Raw genomic sequence first — 20,130 nt, 5'->3', positions numbered from 1 at the left:
CACATCCTGATTGAACAGCACTCAGGGGAAGCCACAGTCTGTTTCTACTGCACTCTCTCTGCTAGTGGTGAACATCCACTTTAGGAAACCACTGAGCTAGTCCAATTCTTTCATTAGACTAATGGGAAAACCATGGCCCTGAGAGGGGGATGGATCTCTAAGGCAGACAGCTAGGGGAGGAGCCAGTAACTCAGGTCTCTAGACCCCAACACTCTTTCCACTGTGTCCTGCCCAAAGCAAGCCTGCCAGGCAAGCTAACCGCCAGAGACCACCTGGACTCACCTGCCAACCAGGGAGGGGATCCCTGGTTGGACCCTCATAATGGCGCATTCAATGTTTTAAAAAGCAGCCTGTTCCTTGTTTGTGATCTTAGTTAGTTTCCACTCGTCTGGAGCCCAGGCCCACCTCTCTGCATCCTCCCCTTTTGGACTAGTTCCATCCTCTGAGGTCCCACTGCTCCAGCCTCCGACCCAGCGGAGATTATGGGGTTAAAGAAGTTGGCGCTGGCAGGACAAGGAAAATCGGGGAAGTGTTTCATGGCATCAGCTCACTCTGCACACTGCCCCTCCCTAAGTCCTGCAAGCCCGGTGTGGTTAGGCCCCCTTCACTCCAGCGGGATTGAGACCTAGGAACAGCCTTAACCTGTTCACGCTCACATATCAGTTCGTGTCAAGGTGGGTGAAAACCGTGCCCTTGATTAATGGACTGAGAAGCCAACTTCGGGGAACTCAAACCAGGAGCTAGTGGTGGGAGCAGGGGGCCGGGTGGGCAGCCTGGCTACCGTTTGCTTTCTGAAAACCTTATTATGAAGAATAGCGTTCACAGAAGGAAATGCACAAAAAGCAAAGACAGCTCCATGACCTATGTCAGCCAAGTCAGGAGACAGGAGGATGACAGCCTCCCAAGGCCCTTTCCCCTTCCTGACCGCCACCCGTGCTCTCTCTACAGTTCCTCTTCGATGCAGGCAGGCAGCCCCGAATGGTAGTGTGCACTTTGTAGAAACGGAATCTTATTTCAGCATCCTTTCGGGTCTGGCTGCATTCAACTCAATATCTACTCATTCAACTCAACATTCAACTCAATATCTACTCACAAATATGTTCCCTCCAGTAGGACACTGACCTACCACAATTTTGTTCGTCCTTTTGTCAGTGGATGTGTGGGTTGTTTCCAGGTTTTGTTAGAATGAACACTAGAACTGCTGTGAACAATTGTGTACCTATTTCTTGGCATATGTATGTATTTGTGTGTGTGTGTGTGTGTGTGTCTGTATTTCTCTTGCGTGTATGAGTATAGTGATGGAGCTGTCTCTACCAATTTGGGCTGACCAAATTGAGCTGTCATAACTAAGTCCCACAGACTGGGTGGCTTAAAACAACAGAGAGGTATTCTCTGACAGTTTTAGAAGCTAGAAACCTAAAAGACCTGCTAAGGAGTCAGCAGGTCTATGCTCCCTTTGAGACTCAAGGGAGGATCTTGCCTCTGCCCAGCTTCTGGGGGAAGCAAGGAACACCTGTGATTCATGCTTGTTAGAGCTTCCAGCTCGGCCACTGTGATCTCCGCCTCTGTTTTCACACGGTGTTCTTCCCTCGTATCTACACACCGTCTTCTTATAAGGACTAGCCGTATTGCACGAAGGGCTCACTCTACTCCAGGATGACCTCATCTGGACTAAGATGCCATTTCTACATAGGGTCATATGTGGAGGTTCAGGGGGTGAGGACTTCCACATGTCCTTCTAGGGGGACACCACTCAATCCATAATAACAACTAAGAATAGAATTGCTGAGCGGTCCTATCAGATCCTGAGAAAGGGTGTGAGTGTAGATAGCTAATTGGTGCTGTGGGGTCAGGAAGCAGGACTGAGGGTGGCGCTGGGACCAGGGTGAGCCAAGCGAGGGGCCTGGAGCACATCACGTGAGGCGGACTCACTCTCAAGGGTGTGCCTTCACTGCTCATCCTCGTGCAGCTCTGAGAGAAGGAGTAGATGAAGGTCACCAGGAAGGGAGAAAGCCATGAAGAGCTCCTTGATTGGCACTATGGGCCACTAGACCCAGTCTCACCGGGAGCCTCTAGAGAGCCCTGGAGACTGTGCCTCCCACTCATCCCATGGAGGCTGGGAATGCCGGGCATCCTTCCACTGACTGCTTATTTGCCGTGGGTCATCCCTCAGGCCATTGAATCCCCTGCGCGGTGCTGTGAACCTTCCGTGGCACTGGAGAACAGTCTCGGGCAGGGAAGCAGGGACACATGGGGGCTTGCACTGGAATACTGTCAGCATGCCAGGTGTTTGCCACAGCTTGTGCCTTGCAGTGCTCAGACCGGTCATTTGGTGCATCAAGTCTATTCTGTTACTCAAAGTCCAAGGCAGCTGCTGGTCAAATTTCCAAAGAAAAGACTCTGAATGGGAGGGTTACTGGAACAAGCTGGCCTCCTTGCTACAGTTGGCCCCAGGGCCACCACCAATCCTCAGCATCCTTTCCTCAGTCCTGCATTCTGTGATACCCTCAGCCAGCACTTCGTTCCTGGAGGCTTTGAGCAACTGTCTACCTTGGCTTTGTCGGGCTGTGGTGGCAGCAAAGGCCCATTCACAGTTATCACCAGGCCCCTGGAAATGACCGGGAGATATCCCGAGAGTTCCTCAAGTCCAGACACCCTTGCTCCTGCTCTCATGGAACAGGCTAGCTCCCCATCATAATCAGGGTCAGTGACCCTGCCAGCGTCCGAAGTCCCAAGTGATCTCACTGCAGACGTAGTTTTAAAGGCAGTGGTAGAAGTGCTAGAAGAAGAGAAGTACCCCTCCTCCTGCCTTCTTGCCCATACGCACAGGGACAGGTACTTGTAATTTTGCAGAACCTAAAGTTGTAGGGCAGGAAGCAAGAAATTCCCCAGGTGGGTTGCTGGAGGGAGCCATTCCTACTTCTCCTCCTCAGTTTCCAGACTTACACATTCTAGTTGTTGGGCACCCAGCAACAAATAGTGGCCAGTGGTTGAACATGAACCATTTCCTGGAAAGCAGTGCTCCAACAGAATGGCTTTCTCAAGCTGGTGCCTTGAGTCTTTAAGAGGACAGGTCAGCCTCCACTTGACCAGTAGGAACGAGTGGATCCCGTTGTCACGTGTCCTCAGTCAAGTTCCCTTCTCCAGGAAATAGGTCCTTTGGTCTGAGATGCTACAGTTCTCTGCAGTAAAGCAAGCATGTACTGGGTTTATTTGGGGAATGTCTAGTCTATCTTGAACTGTTGTCGGTTCCTGTTCTTTGTCTTAATGACTATGGCAGTTAAGTCTCAGTATCTGCTAGAGAAATCTCAGTTTCCTTCCCCATTGGCTATGTTCCACCATTTGCATTTCTAAATACATTCAAAATCATCTCGTCAATGCCATAAACTGTGTTGGACTTTCAAGTGGGATTGCGTCAAATCTATAGTCCATTTTGGAAAAACTGACACCTTCACAACACTGATTCTTCTAATTCACAAACACATTATTTATCTCCACATGTGTTTGGGTCTTCCTCAATCTCTCTCCACAATGTTTTACACGTTTCTGTGTGGGAGGCTTGCCCATCTTGTATTTTATTTATTCCTAGGTATTAGATATTTTTGATGCTTTTAAACTGGTACCTTTGAAATTCTTAAACTCGGGCTGCATAAAGATGTTGACTATTTTTTATTTTTTTCAAGTAGCTTCTACCTCCTCTGTGCGACTTGAACTCACAACCTGGAGATCAAGAGTTGCATGCTCTACCGACTAAGCCAGCCAGACGCCCCTGTTCAGTTAATTCTCATGTATTGATTTTGTATCCAGCTGATGTATTCAACTCACTATTTATAATAATGTCTGCGAATTCTTTTGGATTATCTTAAGTACATAATGTTATCTGTGAATAAAAAGGGTAATTTTCCAACCTAAGGAGACTGTAGCAGAAAGGGCATGGGTTTTAGAAGTGGATACTGTGGTTTGAAGTCATCATGCCCTTCGCCTATGCTGATCCTATATCCTCGAGAACATGAGAACAAGACTGTGTAGCAATGGGTAGAACAGATACTCAACATGGGAAATCTTAGGAATTCAGGGTATCTAGTTGCCGAACCATTGCACCAGCTCCCCTTCGTTCTTTCTGACCGGCAGGAAAAACCACCTCTATAGAACATCTGGATTCTCTCTCCCTTGGGCTGGGCCATTGTGGTGCCTGATAGACGCGGAGCCGCTCACATCACTGGCCGCGGAGTCAGCCGTGGAGGGTCTATTTCACAGAGAACCCACAGGCCTCGCTTCAAGCCTTTAAATTTTTTGTTGTTGCTGTTCAAAGTGAAGGCTGAGAGGTGATCTCATCTGCCACGGTCTATGCCCTGCGATGGCTGCCAGCTGCTCGGTGGAACGGGACCCCTAAGGTCAGAAGCAGCCCAGCAAGGCAGGCTTTGGATTTGGAAGACGGGGCTGGAACTCCCAACTCCCAGCCTTCTTAGCTGACAGGATCCTTGGCAAGTGGTTTTCTCTGATCCTGTTTCCTTCACTTGTAAAATGGAAGTAGGAATATTTACCTCCTCAGGGTCCTTTTGTGGATTATACTGGAGTGTTTGGGAAAGCAATTTGGCTATTAATAGGTATTCAATACATTAAAAAACAAAACAAAACAAAAACTTTGCCTGTGCCAAGAAGTCCGTTGGCGGTCTGCCCGGACACCGATGGGGCTTGCTGCTGCCAGCGCGGCGGAGGACACACATCACCGGCATGCCCGGGGAGGAGGTTACAAATCAAGACACTCGGGCCACACCCTGGACCTTTCCATCAGAATCTGCATTCCCACAGGATCGCCAAGGACTCATCAAGTTTCAGAGGAGTCCCAAGGTTTGCGTTTCCAATAAGCCCCACACAAGGAGCAAAAAGTTAGAGGAGAAACTGTCGACGACTTTGCGACGAAGGTAGGTCTGCTAGAGTTACGGGCTCTCCCTGCTGTCTATCTTTCTCCAGAACAGCTGCTGTTGCCATGCAGTCGAACTCCGACGAGGACTTGCTCGAGCAAAGAAAAGCCAAACCACTAATCTGAATAAATAAGCATCAATTTTATTGAATCATGAATAATTTAAGACTGGTACAATCATCGGCTTTATTCTCTATGACGTGGGGGCGTGATCTCCAGTAGATCATTGGCAAATCCAAAAACCTCATGACAAATGAAAATTAAATAGGGAGAGGCCGGGAGGGAAAGAGGAAGGAAACATACCGTACACAAAATACTCAATTCCTAGTTTTCTCTTTAAAAATGGCTAGAAAAAATTCATCAAAATGCAGCACTTTAATCGATTATTTACAATTTCTATGTTACAATGAAAAAATGTACATCTTATAGGACATATTTCATCAACTGCTCCACTGGAAACAACTAGATTAAAACAGCAAACCTTCCATTTAATATCCACGAAGTTGGATTCTTTTCCTTTTGAAGTAGATTCGCCATGATCAAATTCGAGTCCACAGAATTTCGAAGTTGAAGCATCGACAGTGAAATAAAAAATGTCCCCAAGACACAACAAAGGTCTAGGCAAGTCTCATTCCTTGTCCCACCCCTCCCCACCCCCAAACTTAAATTAAAAGATATTCCCATCTCATTTATGGCCTGTAGAATTCTTGGCAGTTTGGGAAGAAGACTTTTGGCTTCCATTGGTAACTCAACATAAATGTTGCATAGAATTTCATACATTTCAAAATTAGCCTAACTGTAGAAAAAGGCAAACTGGAAGCATTTCGGACAGAGCCCTAAATGAGTACAAAGTCACTTTGTCAAAGGTGAGTGACACTAAAGTAAAACATGACCAAAATTAGAAATGTGCATATCAGACAACCCTGCTTCCCGAAACTTTAGGAAGGACACGGAGTTGTGAATCACACAAGGGCTACCCTACTTGAAATCACCGGTCATTAGCCAGGTAGCACCAGGGACAGAGGTCTCGGTTCTGAACCTGGACCCAGCGGGAAGGGAAGTCTGTAGAAGAGGGGAGAAGACAGAGAAGGTGAGAAAAAAGGAGGAGGGTTTCAAACAATATTAGCAGGTGTCTACTCACAAGGTGACTGGGAAAACTGCCCCCAAGGAGAAGTCCATTTTATCTCCTCCCAAATTCACAGTATGAGCGTGTAAGGTCATCGTTGGGAAACAGATTGAGAAGGACCACTCTTCAGGTTTACCAGAAGGCTCAGGGTGTGGCCCGTGGTCACAGGCTAAATTCATGGTTTGAAGTTTTTATGGGAAAAAAAAAAACAAAAAAAAAAAACAAAAAGAACACCAGAACAGAACAAGACACACTCACACACTCAGATGGCTAACGAAGGTTGCGCACAAGAGAGTCTGAGTTTACGCAGATGAGAGCAAGGACAGCACGGAGAGCTTTTCCATTCACTAGCTAAGGGGACACATTCTCCTTTTCCTCTAAGGAGGAAGAAAGTGGTATCATCCAATGTCATGCGAGCAGTTTCAGGTCAAGTTCTTGTGGTAAGAAAATGAGAAAAAAATGTACAGAGACAGACCTTCAGAAATAGAAAGTGTGAAAGGTGGAATAAAAACCCTGATCGTTAACGGAGACACCCCCACCGGGGCCTGATAGAGATTCTCTTCATAAAGCATAAACTAACAACGTACAGATATACCACTCTCTGTAAAGGAAATACCAGTATGTTGAAGACACATCCTAGTAGGGTGTGTATCAGCAATGTCATGTGGACTTGGAACTTTTGCCTTTTCCTGCATCAGACAGATCACTGTCCAGGCAGAGTGTTAGTTGGAGACTGATAAGAATCTTTAAAAAAAAAAAATGCATCTTTTTTTTTTTTTTTTACTTTTTTCTTTTACCCATGGTCACGCATCCACACAGATGAGTCTTTTGGATGAGAAAAGTCACAGCAACTTGAGTCCTCCTAATGAGTGGATGACTTTTTAGCCCTGTTTGCTCTGATGGGGAAAACAAGAAAAAGAATAATGGACCCCAGGCAGGCACAACACTCGTAAATGAACACGGTTAGTACAAAACCAGTAAGGCATCGCTTTGGGAAGGTCAGCACCGAAGAGGTCAGGCAAGACTCGTCTGGACGGAGGCCGGGGCTTCTGGAAGGGAGCGGCCGCCGGCCCCTTGTGGAGTTGCGTCATGTTGGTTCTGAGGAAAGTGCAAGTCTTGTGCGAGGTGACCTCAGCACCCCACCTGAGGTTGGGGCTGGCACGCCTGAGGTGTCGATGTGCGTTCTGAAGCCTCGAGGACAAGAAGAAAAGGCAAGGTCCCGGCTCACCCGCGCGTGGAGGATAGGGTCCTGGTCCTCCTAGAAAGGACACGCCCACCCCCGGCCCCAGCAGGGCCCGGCGAGGTGTAAAACCGTGGGGATGGACAACCAAACAACCAGAACTCAGCAGGACCAAACCGAAACTCAACTCCTGCGGTTCTTTCTTTCACCAAAGGACTGATTCTGACCAAAGGTTGGGGTGGGGGGGGGGGGGGAGGAAAATCTTCAAAATCAAAGAGTCAGAAGAGGGCGGGGAAACTCAAACCTCATTTGCAAGGGGGTAACCAGTTCAAAACAGACTCATTCTCACCGGCCACAGTGTTTGCAGAAAGAAAAACCTGATTCACGGAGACAGGAGGGGGAGGGCGCAGACACGCGCGCGCTGTCCGCGCCGTGGTCCCACCCGCTCGTGCACGTTCCACTCACGCTCGGGACCGACCAGAGGCTGCCGGGTCTGGGAGGTGTGGCTGAACGGGAACAGGCAAAAATACCCCTCGGGGAAGGAGAGCACCATTTAAAAAGCCAAACAAAACAGCAAGCGGGCTTCGCGTTTGCCTAAGGTGTCCCCTCGCCGTGCTCTGCGCTCTGCTGAGTGGGACTGGGCCGCGCCCGCGCTCTTAGCACCAGCTCTCTCCGTGGCCGGCCGCGGGGAAGGCGGGGAGGCAGAGGCGGGCGCCCACGGCAAGACCCAGCCAGGGGGTCAGTGTGGAGGGGCAGCTGGATTGCCCACATTTCCAGCTTGGCTCCAGTCTCTCTGCTCTGGGCAGCTCGCAGCACGATGCTGTTGGGTTTCAGAGCTTCCAAGTGGGTTCTTGGTTTGTGTGTGTGTGTGTGTATTTTCTTTATAAACCTTACCATTTCAACGGTGATGATCCTTTCCCGAGAAGTAACTTCAGTGTCTGAGGGAGGTCACGGCAACAAGGCAAACGATAATGAAAATAAACGATGAGATAGTGCAGGTCTCACTGTGGAAGGCAGCGGTGCCAAGGCGGCTGGCCCAGGAGGCCCGCACCCAAGTCGAGGCTGGAGGACGAGGGGTCTGGGTATCCCTGCGGCTCTCACGCTGCGGCCGGGGGGCTGGCTCAGGAGGTCATCTTCAGGGGGTGCAGGGGACGCGCATGGAGCAGGGCACGGAGGGGAGAGGCAGGCAGGCTCCATGGCTGGCCCCTGTCACAGAGTAGACTCTAGGGACGAGTCGAGGATGTCATCCTGATGGCTGTTGCTGTTAGAGTCGCTGTCGTAGCTCTGGGGGCTGGAGTAGTTGGCCGCCTCCTGCAGCCTCATCAGCATGTTCATCTGGGGAGAGAGGGAGAACATGAGCGGCTTTCGGCCTGGCAGTCATCCGCCTCCGGACTTTTCCAGGCTCCTGCTCTGTCCTCCAGACTCACCCTGGGCTGCAGCCCACAGCAGAGGCCGTGGATGAAAAAACAAAACTGTGAACTTCAGGCCAGGCTTCCAGGTTTCCAATCCTGCCTCTAGCACTTAGGAGCCACATAACCTCGAGTAAGTTACTTCACCTTATTGTGTCTCGGCTTCTTCATTGGCCCCATGAGAACAATCGTACCTGTCCTACCACGTTATGGGTGTGGACTGAGTGAATACAGGCAGAGCACAGAAAACAAAAGAGGAAGTCTTCTACGAATCCAGTATTTATCTTGTATTTCCAAGTGACACACCTTACCCAAGCACAGCCCTCGGGCAGCGTGGAGATGCCCATCCAGCCGCCTGGGCACCGCTGATAAGTGAGGCACATGGCTCCCCCTTTGGACAGCAACAAGCCCATGCGGATGTCTGGCTCTAGCCAGAGGGCAGCCTGGAGCTGGCAACGCTCCCGCTCCTGCCGAGGCCACCATGGGGAGGTAAAGGACAGCACCAGCCACAAGCAGAGCCACAAAGCACAGAGGTGCCTGGATGCTGAGGCAGGAAACTCCAGGAAAGGTGCCTACCATATCTGAGCCCCCAAGTCCTCCTCTGCAGAGCAGAGAGAACAAGAGCACCTGTGTCTCACAGGGTCGAAGGACAGGAGGAGCCTCAGAACCGCCAAACAGGGGTTGGTGCGTAGGAAGGTCTCAATAAAGGACATCTGCCGTGCCATCATCACCATCATTTGTTTAAAAAGTTTAAAGAATGTTCTGAGACCTTCCCTGCCTATAGTCTGTTGGTTGCCAGTGAAAGGGGGAAGTAGGAATGAATTTTATTTACAACTGTAAATTGTGTCTTTTTGATTCTATGTAGCAAGTTAGTTAGAAAGAAGGGTGTCTCTGAGCTAGGGCCAAGATGCCAAGCAGCTGGGCATGAAATCCAGCTGCTTCCCAGTCAGCTGCCTCTCAGGATGCCTCATGGTCTCCTTGGGTGAGCCAGGGTGCAGAACCACCATCAGCGGGGCCTATTGGTGTAGCCACGACTGGGTAAAAGGTGGAGCCAAAGCTCAACAGGCAATCCTGGGCAGCGATTATTCACTCATCAAACAGCCCCAGTGTATTTACAGTGTATATTCTCGAACAAAAAACAAGTCAGTCCTCTTCTCCCAGAGGTCTCAGTCTCATGAGGGAGAGAGAAACCGGTCAGCAAGAGACAGCGGGCCCTGGGCAGGGAGAAATACCAAGTATCTATTTGTTACTGGGGGTGACTGCCCAGCACAGCTCACTTCCGGGGACCTGGGGTTGGAGGGAGAGTTCTGTGTAATGGTTCCAAGAGCTCCAGGCTTTACCTAAATGCCCTTATGTTTAGTCAGGGACACAAATACTCCTGCGTAAGAGAAGAGGTTCTGGGGACGAGGGAGCCATGTTTTCCTCTAGAGATCTCCTAAATTCTATTTTTTATGTAAGGAAAGAGCTCATGAGCTTGCAGCTACAAAAACATCTCCATGACTCTGGCTGTGGCCATAAGTCATGTTGGATGTGGCTGTTCCTTTCTTCTGCAAACACTCCCACTTAAAATATAGTTCCTGCTGAAGAAAAACTCCCAGGACCACAGCTCCTTCCTGCCAGTCAGAAGGATGTCAGACAACTCACAGCAGCAGTGATGATGATGATGATGGTGATGATATTTATCAAGCAAATCAATTAGTCATCAGGGAAAGAACAACAAGTCAGCTGTCTTTTAATCCTGCTGCATCCCTTATGAATGTGTTCTTTCATTAAGTAATGCAAGGGGGGCCTGGGTGGCTCAGTGGGTTAAGCCTCTGCCTTTGGCTCAGGTCATGATTCTCAGTGTCCTGGGATCAAGCCCCGCATCAGGCTCTCTGCTCAGCAGGGAGCCTGCTTCCCCCTTTCTCTCTGCCTGCCTCTCTGCTACTTGTGAGCTCTGTCAAATAAAATAAATAAAATCTAAAAAAAAAAAAAAAAAAAAAAAAAAGAACTTAAAAAAAAAGTAATGCACGCCCTATTTTCTGCTGTGTTGTTCCTCTTGCCTTAGCTGCCAAGGGAGCTCAAGGGTAAACTGAAGGCATGATAATGGTCACCTAAGTGTGGGAGGCTCTGGGATATGTGCTTCCACCTTCTTTAATAGAGTTTTCGATTTATTAGGTCTAATTTCACAGTTTCACGTAGGCAGAGAACACTGTAATTATAGTGTTAGTGTCCCTGTCCAGGCTCTTCTCAAAGGGCCTTTATTTGTTCTTGTAATGATGGGGGTAAGTAAAAAGCTCAGGCAATGTTACCCAGACTAAGCTCAGGTCGCTGGCCCTGGGACCTGTATTCAGGCTGCCCTGTCCCTGGGAGCCCCTCGTGGCCTCAGACCTCTCTGTGCCAATGCTCCTGATCAGTTGGCTCAACCTTCTGCTCCTTAGCAACAGAGAGCTGCCTCTGCTTGGTCACTAGTGGGAGAGATGAATGGGGCAGGACAGCACGTGATAAAGGTGGCACTCTAGTCAGAGGGCAAAGAGTGGGATAGGGGTGTTGAGGCTGGAAAAAAAATCACATTCGTAACCTTTTACCTTACACCGGAACAAATGTCAGAGGGTTCAAGGCTGTAGTGAGAAACTGACATCATGAGAGAGCATGTTGGCAAAAGTGTGACTAACCTTGGGGTCGGTCCAGCCTTCCAAAGTGAGACCCTGGCTCGGTCCCGTCTCTGTTCCCAGCATGCCTTGCGTCACAACCAATACACAGTAAGTGCTCAGTAAAAGCTGAGCCGCTCCGGGAGCTAAGACTCACCAGTGGGTCTCCTTCGGCGTCGCTGGGGGGCAACTGCTTGCTCGCAGACCCTTCCCGAGGCATGGAGTAGCCGTCGAAGCCAACATCCTCAGGCCGGAGCTGCAGCAGGGGAGGCCACTCATGCTGCTGTGGGCTGGCTGCCCAGGGGTAGGTGTCCATCACCCACTTGGCGGGATCCTCCCAAGGGGCCCGCCTTCCATAGAGCTGGAAACAGGCAAAGAAGGAATAGTCTGGGAGTGGCCCGAGACCTCTTCTGCAGCCCTGGTTTTGCAGCCTTTGGAAACCTCCTTAAGCCCAGCATGATGCCTTTCCGAATGCAGCAACTCCACTTCCAGAATTCTAAGGAAGGAAGCCACCCGAGGTACATACAGCTTGATGTGCTAAGACTGAAGGCAATGGGATACAGGGGTCAAAGGTGCTGGCTTTGGAGTCAGGCTGACCTGGGTCCACATCTTAGCTCTGCCACCGCCTCGCCATGTCCCCCTAAACTCCATGCTTTGCGATTCAATCTGAAAAGCAGCCCCAACTGCGTGATTTGAAGCATTTGCTAATTTCTGTGGCGTAAATCCTCCTCCTATGACCCATTTCAAACTACCAATATGGAATCATGGAATTTGGAGTAGGAAGGTGGTGCTGAGCATCAGCTCACACAAGCCGGCTCTAGTGTCCCATTGGAGGCGTCCTACTCCCTGAGGATGACCTCCCACAGAGATCAAGGGCTGGGCATCAACACCACAGTGGTGGTCACCAATAGCCCCGGTTGGATAAAACCCCATTTCCTGAACAGCTCGGACTCTCAGAGCCCCTCCCGACAGCACCGGTCATTTTCAAGCCAGCACTCTATTAACAGAGGTTAGGCACTGGTATCAGAGTTTTAAGTCTCTCTCTCAACTATTATCCTTCAAAATCATAACAACTGACAGAGAACAACATTTTCACTTAACTTAAGACCTTTTCTTAAGCCTTAACGACTTAATGATAAAATTACTGCCGTGACTTTTACTGGCAATGTCAGGAAATCTATACTGTCTTTCAAGGACAGAAACCCAGGACGCCCCCCTCCCTGAGCGGGGCTGCCACCAGGCCTCGTCTTCATCTTCTCTCTAACATCAGCACAGGTGGCCGCATCTCACAGCTGATGGCATTGTCAGCAACGCTTTACAAATACTGAACCGCCGTGGGACTCCAAGGGGAAGTACGAGTGCCCGAGTGTCCCAGTTGAGGGGACAGACCCAGGGAGGAAAGGCAGCAGAATGGGAATCCAAGTCTGCCGGCCTCCCCACACCCCCGAGTCTGAGACGTGGTAGGTGTGCTCGCCCAGCACGGTGCTGGCTGTGGCTCTGGGAGGCTCCCCCTTGACAGGGAGCCTCGGGGTATACAGACCAAAGACTCCTGAACCACCTTGTCTGCCTGGTGGCTCCCTCTGCCCTCCCATGACTTCTACAGGTGAGAGGGGCAGTGAGAGGACCTGCTCACAGAGCAGAGCTGAGCTCTGACTGCCCAGAAGATCACATCTATCCGGGTCCTAGGCTGCCCCAGCTGGAAGGAACTGGGGTCCTCTGGCCTCATTTACCAGATGGGGTTGTCAGGGCCTAAACAGAAGCACCAACCATGAAAGGTTATGGAGAGGAGTCACATTCAAACCCAGGACCTCAGCTTCCTTGTCTGGGCCTTTCTTCCCCTCTCCACCCCTCCTGACTGAGTCTGCCTGGTATCAGCAAGGCCACATGACTCAGCCAAAACCAGGCCGGGGAGAGGCAGACCACTGTCCACCAGACAAGGATGCGCCAACTTGGCTGAGTCATGGCTGCGAACAGCATCTCTGACCTTTATGTCTGATTTGTCGGGGAAGCCACCCACTCTGCCTGCACGGCACATGGGCTTACCCATCCCCCCAACTGGTGACAGACTCCACCCACGCTCAGGACACACACACCCTCCTATGACCTCACTGCTTTCTCAGACACCTGCACCCCTCCCGTCTAGCACCCTGACCCTGTCTGTCGCTAAATCTTCCCTCACCTGGGGCAGTGGTGAGTCTCAGGATTCAGCCTGGTGTTCTAGAGGCTGTTCATAGTCTGCGCACGAAGGGACGATGGGAAGATGTGGGCGTGTGCCCGTGCGTGCATGCCAGGAAGGGAGGGAACACACACGGGTTTGGGGGATATTCAGAACTGAAGAAGGCTGCTCCTCATCAGAAACATGCCTACAATTTTAGAAGCTTCTCCCACCAGAGGGAGGTTTGGGCCGCCTTTCCCAAGCCAGACCTCACATGTGAGCTACTACGTGGCCCTACTTCTGGAGTCAGTCTGGAGGAGGAGAGACTCACGGCCGTAGAGAAAAAGGCTGGGATGTGGAGCTCGTCCAGCCCTTAGACATAATATGGCCCAGTGGTTTTCAAATATTTGCTCTTCCCCTGACCCTACCAATGAGTAGCCTGGAGAATCTTCTGGGCTTCACAGAAGCCAGCCAGAGAAAATACTCCTCTAGTCTAAGCTTCTCAGATCACAGAGAACCTGAGACCTACAGACAGGAGACTCGCCCAGGGTCTCAGCGCCGGCTGGGTCATCCGATAAAGACCCCAACACTCTCCCCTGCCCCACAAGGGAATACGAGTCCTTTGAGTTGCTCTAAAGACCTCAGACACTTCAGCAAATGTTTACGATGACAGCTCCAAAGGGGAACAGAACTGGGAACTGAGTCATCAGACAAATGTACACTAGGCCCATGTGAACATCATCTGCAAGGACAGAAAATATTTTTACAAGCTTCCACACTCGCCACTAGACATGTTCAAGACCCAGTGATGAATGGCTGGGCTGGGACCGTGGCAGGCAGAGGAATGATCATAAAAGCTCCTGGCCCCACGGCAGCAGGGCCCTGAGGCAGCTCCGGGAAGCGGCTGAGACAGCTGGATGGAGAGACAGACAGATGGGACATTCACCTGCCCCTAGGCAGGGAGGCACCTGGCATGCCCAATGGCTCAGGAGCTGTGGGCTGAGACAATGGCAATGAACTCCTGAGCCTCTGTGAGCCTCTGACTCCACACCAGAGGCCCTGTTTGCCTGCTCTGAACCACGGTACCCCCATGGCCACATGCTCATCTCATCCGGTCACGTGAGGAGTGACCCCACACAGTGCCCAGCACATAGTCAGCGTGGATTCCGGTAACTCGGGGCGGGGTGGAGGGTGGGGGTCAAATTTTTTTTTAAAAGAGAGGCAACCTTTGGTTACATGAAATCTTATGGAGAAAACCACCCTATGAAATACAGCACTTTGTTCCCTGAGCCACCGGAAGCTTCTGGGAATTAGGGGGTCCTCAGGATAGCTTGAAAATCCCAGAAGGAATGGAGGAGTCGGCCAGATGGTTCCAACACTGGCTCATCATACTCCTCCCACTGAGTGGACTTGGCGAATAGTCAAAAACTCTCGTGAGCCTGTCTCCTCACTTACGAGGTCATCTTCGAGCTGTTAGAACTATAAAAGAGATCATGCACATCAGGCCCCAAGCAGCACCCAGCAAGTAGCAAGCCCTCAGTCAACGTCAGCACCCAGCAAGTAGCAAGCCCTCAGTCAACGTCAGCAGACCTTCCTTCAAAACCAGAGGCCTGAAGAGCACACCAGGTTTCCTCTTGAATCAGCAGATTCTGGTGGTTTTCCTGGGCTCCCCAGGATGATGAGGTCACAGGTCTGGGGCAAGGTGGCTCACTTCCAAGCAGCCTGGTAAAATGCTAACTGTGGCACACTCTTCAAAGATGGTCTTTCAAATGACCTCACAGCATAGGGAAGTCATGATTTCCTTGCTTCACACTAAACTGGTAAGTCCCATGAGATGGTGGCATGTCTCTGTTCCCTGCCCCCGATGGAATGGTCTATAACCATCCCCAAATCCTTTCAACCTGTTGCCTTCTCACTCCTGGTGGGAAGGAGACACAGTGCTCCTTCACCATGAACCCCAGGAAGGGCAGTTTACACTGTGCCCAGAAGGCCTTTGAAATTCAGGTCTAAAGGAGCAGGATCCTGGCACGTCCACCCTGGGTGAGGACCAACAGGGAGCCACCTGATGGGTAGTTCAAGGCTGGAGCACTCCTTGTGTCTCCCCACTCCTGGTTTGGGGCTCACTGCGCAAAGGAGGCCGGTCTTTCACCAACAAAGCCCAGGGGTTCTTCCAAGAACGCTCTGAAGTCACTCCCTATCTGTCATCACAAGATAAATTTGGAGCAAAGAAGAAGCAAATGAACAAGCGAAAGGCGAGGCAGAAATAAGAGGAAATGGTGCATTTCCTCCACCTCTAATTCCTCTACTTGTTTTGAGCAGCATGGGGGTCTCCCAGAGGGGCCGGGCATAGCGCAGCCCCGGGAAGCCACAGAGGGTGAACAGAGGAGAGGGGCTTCCGAAATGCAACAGACTTCAGGAGTCCAGCATGTAAGACAAGCTTCTGCTGGCCCAAGAAAATAGAATGACGGCATAGCCGCTTGGCTTTGTGCACTAACAGATCATCTGATTAAAGACTAAATTAGGGTCCGGTGACCCAGGCCAGTGAATTTATCTACCCAGGGAGATTCTTACTGCAAAGATCTAAAATCCTCACACCTTTGTTTACGAAAGCTATGAGACACAGGAGAAATGCTGCCATCAGGGAATGGTCTTCACACACGACCAATGAATAATTTGGGGCTGACCAAGGGACTGCCCAAGTTCGTGCGGGTCTGCCTTCAGAGTGCTTTTCTGTTTCCGCAGATCCCTGCATTTGCAGGACCTGCCCTCATTCCATGGAACAGCAGTCACAAGAAGCACATTCCTTTCCCAGTTCTTGCCGTCCCACACGCCCCTGGAAACCATGGGCACCGCTGCGTGGCACGAAGCCGTCCCATATTCACTGGGCTCAGCCACACATACAGCAGTGACACACACAGACTGCAGCCACGAACGGGCTGTACCCCACACATGCATGTGGAGGTGCCCCCTCCTATGCCCTCCACAGGCACACAGCCTCCTGGGTCTCCAGGTGCCCAGTGTGGAGGAAACCAAGGAGCCCTTGGGAACCTGATGGGTTCCCGCATTCTTCCGCTGTGTCTGATGCCTGCTCATTACTCAGCGTGGGGGCTGCAAGCCTAGGACCTTCTCCAGGGGCCTCCAGGCTCAACAGTGACCCTGGGGCAGGCTCCAATCCGATTCTAAGCCTGTAGCATTCAAGGATGGGCTGCATGAGAAGCGAGCGGTGCTGCCTTCCAGCTGCTGCTCTGTAGGGACTTGCAACCTTGTGGGCCCCAGGGTCCTACCTGGCAGGGGGGAGGGGGCGGGGGGGAGGGGCAAGGTGTCCCAGTGGCAGGTAGTGAGTACTTTGGGGCTGAGGCCTTAGAACCTGGATTTCAAGCTAGAGGCCTGATCTCAAATCTCAGATTCTTCAAGCGTCCCTTTTCTGACCTTGGGCAAGTCACTTACTCTCTTTGAGCCTTAATTTTTCTCTCCTGAAAAATGGAGACAAAAACTAAAAAAAAAAAAAAATCTTTGCTCAAGTCCCGGGACTAAGGCAGGGTTTCAGTCAAATAGCAGAGGAAAGACTGCTTCCCAAACTGTACGTTTCCCTCTCTTGTGCGCTCACCACGCTGGGCCCTTTCTGGCCACGACTGCATTTAACCCTCATGGTGACTCCTCGTGGTGGAGGACCGTCACTCTCCCCTTCTGTCTGCAAGGGCGCTAGGGCACAGAGAGGCTGCCAGCTTGCCTGGGGTCCCACATTAACGGTGGCAGAGTCAGGATATGTCCTACTCTGGGCCAGACAGAGGGCCTCCCCTGTGAGGGACAGTCACGCCACGGCCTTCGGACGTCTAATGGAGGAGATACAGACAACTCCTCTGGTCACCAGAACAGTCCCCCCCCCCCCCCCCCCAATTTTGAAGAGGCCCGTGGCAAGTGTGCTCCTCACCTGGAGTCCTTCTCGGACGGCTTCCAGGAGATAGGGGATAATCGAGTAGTTCCACAAGTCGGTGAACCACACCCTGGAGCCATCCACGTCGATGGGGCACGACAGGAAGAGCCGCGGGCCTGGGGACCACAGGGAAAAATCAGTCAGAGTTGAAATGGTGGGCGGGGGAGGGGTGAAGAGAAGCCACGGTCTTAACAGACCCCACAGGAGGGACCCCGTGATTTTCTGAATGGCAGTGTAAGCACTGCCTCCCCGGGATCTCTCTCCCTACGAGAAAATCATCCGAGAGAGAGAGGAGAGGCTTTAAGGGGAGAGATGTTCACTGCAATGTGACGAACGCTGAACCCTGCCCGCTGGAACCAGAGGTGCGCCCAGCGTCAGAGAAGAGAATAGGTTACGTGAACGACGGTATGGCCACAGCTGATTACTCTGCAGCCCCTGGGGAGGACTGTGAAAACGGAGCCTCAACACAGATGCTCCGGGGACAACGGGAAATAAAAAAGAAAAGAGCATCCTGTGTGCACGCTGTGTTTGCACCCACACAAAGCCTACATGTCCGGACAAGGACAGAACACTGAAGCTCAATTAACATTAGGTGAGGATGGTGGGATGATCCGTCTTTTTTTCTCTGAACCCTAAGCTTCGGGAATGTTGATTGTGTTTTATTTTTAAAGTGGAGCCCATGTCGCCGGGTGCCCTGCCCTTGGGGGAGCCTGCCAGTAGGGGCTCATCAGGGAGCTGGCATTGGCCCAGGCCGGCTGCGAGCTCTGATTGGCCCTAGTGGCTGTGCAAAGAGGGGTAAAGAGTCAGAACCGGATGCTGGTGACCGGCAGCACGGGGTCTGCCCGGGCTGTGACCATCCCTCTGCCCCCTTCTCATCCGTGTGGACGGTGCGGCATCTGGCTGACTTGTGCCTGCCAAGTGCTGTCAGGGCCCCAGAAGCAGCGTCTGTCCCCTGGCAGGCCTCCCACCTACCTATGGTGACGTCTGAGGAGCTGTGAGCCTCCAGGAAGCGGTTGAGGTGATGCCAGACCTTGGGAATCCAGTCGATGATTTTTACCAGCTCCACATTCCGCACTCGCCCACTGATCTCTGTTTCCATGAGCTTCCGCCTCAGGAACCGGCCTAGGAAGCCCTTCACCGGCTCCGTGTGGTTGGCACAAAGCACCCACCTAGAGGAGAGGAAGGTTTCTCTGTTACGAGGACAGGCCTCACTGCTCTGAACACTGCGCACACATTAAATCCCAATTCCCTCAGGGCAGCCCTGTGACAGAGCTGCGACAGCCATCCTCATTTCACAGATGGAAATGAGGAGGCACAGACAGGTCGCACAGCTTATCCGAGATCAAACGGCTGTTTAATATACAGAAGGGCTAAGATCAGAACCAGCACGGTCCAGCTCCAGAGTCTGAGCTCTAACCGCTGAGCCTGCTATGTCTCGTGCTGGAAGCTGGGCTGTGTGCTGGCCCTTGGGGCTGTGACAAAGACTAAGACGCAGTCCTTGTTCCCCAGAAGCACACAGTCTAGTGGAGGAAGTAGAAGAGCAGAGGGACGAGACCTGACAAAGCCCGGGGAAACAGCGAAGCCTCCCGGAGACGCGGATGTCTGAGAGCAGGAGGGGCTGGGGAAGGGGGTGGAGACCAGGCTGCCACCTTCGTACAGGTGTGTGGGGTCTTTGAGGGAAAAGGCAGAGATTCAGAGTGACCAGTGTAATTCAGCGTTCAGACTTGACCTGCCCACCCACAGGGTCTCATTCCATGTTGGAGGTGATGGGGAGCCACTGAAGGACTTTAAGCATGATGGTTTTCTGGTCTGATCTGGATTCTGAAACGCTCCCTCAGCTGCCACTGGTGCAGCCGAGGGCCCGCAGGGCGCCAAGCTGCGGGCAGGCACAGGGGTTGCAGCAAAGGTGTGCGGGGAGCTGCGGTGGTGGGGAGGGAGGAGGAAGCACATATGAGCCAGGACAACCTGGCTGCAGAGGTGACCGTGATCTCAGGCCTGGGGGAGTTGACATTTCGGATGATCACAGTTCAGGTCCACTTTCAATAGCTTTCCCTCAGAGACGCCTGCAGAGCGGCCAGTGAAAATGAGCCAGGGGCCTAGCCCAGAGGGGCTTCCCAGCCACCTCGAAGGGCCCAGGCAGGAGAGGGGCAGCGGGGCAGTCAGCTGGGAGGCGGCGTGGGGCACAGGGCATCCAATGCAAGCGCCTGCCATGCAAGGCAAGCCACATCACCATGTTGCATGACTGAGCTGGACAGTCCTTCCCACTTTCCGAATCCCAGCAGTGACAGCACCTTGGTAGAGGGCCAGGACCGCTGGAGTACAAAGCCCCACAGACCCAGCTCTGAGAGGACACTCAAAAGCAAGAGCTTCCGCTTCTCAGGATCACTTGGGGCGGAGAGATGCATCACCAGGGACAGGCAGGGGGCAGGGGGGCAAGGCCAGAGCCATGTCCTTAACACGACTACCCCGGGGGGGAGACGCAGGGAGACCCAGGCTCCCATCTCAGCTCTGCCCCTGACCGGCCAGGTGAAGCAATTCTCTCAGCCTCCCTGTCCCAATGTGCAAGATCAGTCCACCTCGTTGAGGCTGTCGTGGGAACGAGATGGGTTACACCCGGGCAAATGCTCAGCATGACGCCCGACACAGGCGCCCGACAGCCGTGCCTCACCTGAAGTTGTGATGAAGCTGCAGATTGGGAGTAGAAGAGGTAGCCTGGTTCATGGTGCCGATTATGTAAGGGCTGCGGGGACGGGAAGGAAAAGAAGGCTCGGT

General features: G+C 52.0%; 1 protein-coding gene across 12 annotated transcripts in view; it reads right to left on the bottom strand.

Annotated features, from left to right (window-relative positions):
• Positions 1-5,047: 5,047 nt before the first annotated feature.
• Positions 5,048-20,130, bottom strand: part of NAV2 (neuron navigator 2) — a 397,127-nt gene continuing 382,044 nt past the window's right edge. For all 12 annotated transcript variants that reach the window (XM_032357750.1, XM_032357752.1, XM_032357753.1 and 9 more), the window contains 5 exons: positions 20,027-20,098; positions 18,331-18,527; positions 17,356-17,474; positions 11,427-11,630; positions 5,048-8,565 (listed from right to left, as the gene is read on the bottom strand). In XM_032357750.1, the coding sequence (XP_032213641.1) occupies positions 8,440-8,565; positions 11,427-11,630; positions 17,356-17,474; positions 18,331-18,527; positions 20,027-20,098 (718 nt within the window). In that variant the 3' untranslated portion in view covers positions 5,048-8,439. The remainder of the gene's footprint in view (positions 8,566-11,426; positions 11,631-17,355; positions 17,475-18,330; positions 18,528-20,026; positions 20,099-20,130) is intronic.

Source organism: Mustela erminea, chromosome 9 (assembly GCF_009829155.1).
Source record: "Mustela erminea isolate mMusErm1 chromosome 9, mMusErm1.Pri, whole genome shotgun sequence".
Lineage (NCBI taxonomy): Eukaryota > Metazoa > Chordata > Mammalia > Carnivora > Mustelidae > Mustela > Mustela erminea.
The sequence above is the reverse complement of the archived record's forward strand: the minus strand, read 5'-3'. Positions and strand labels throughout refer to the sequence as shown.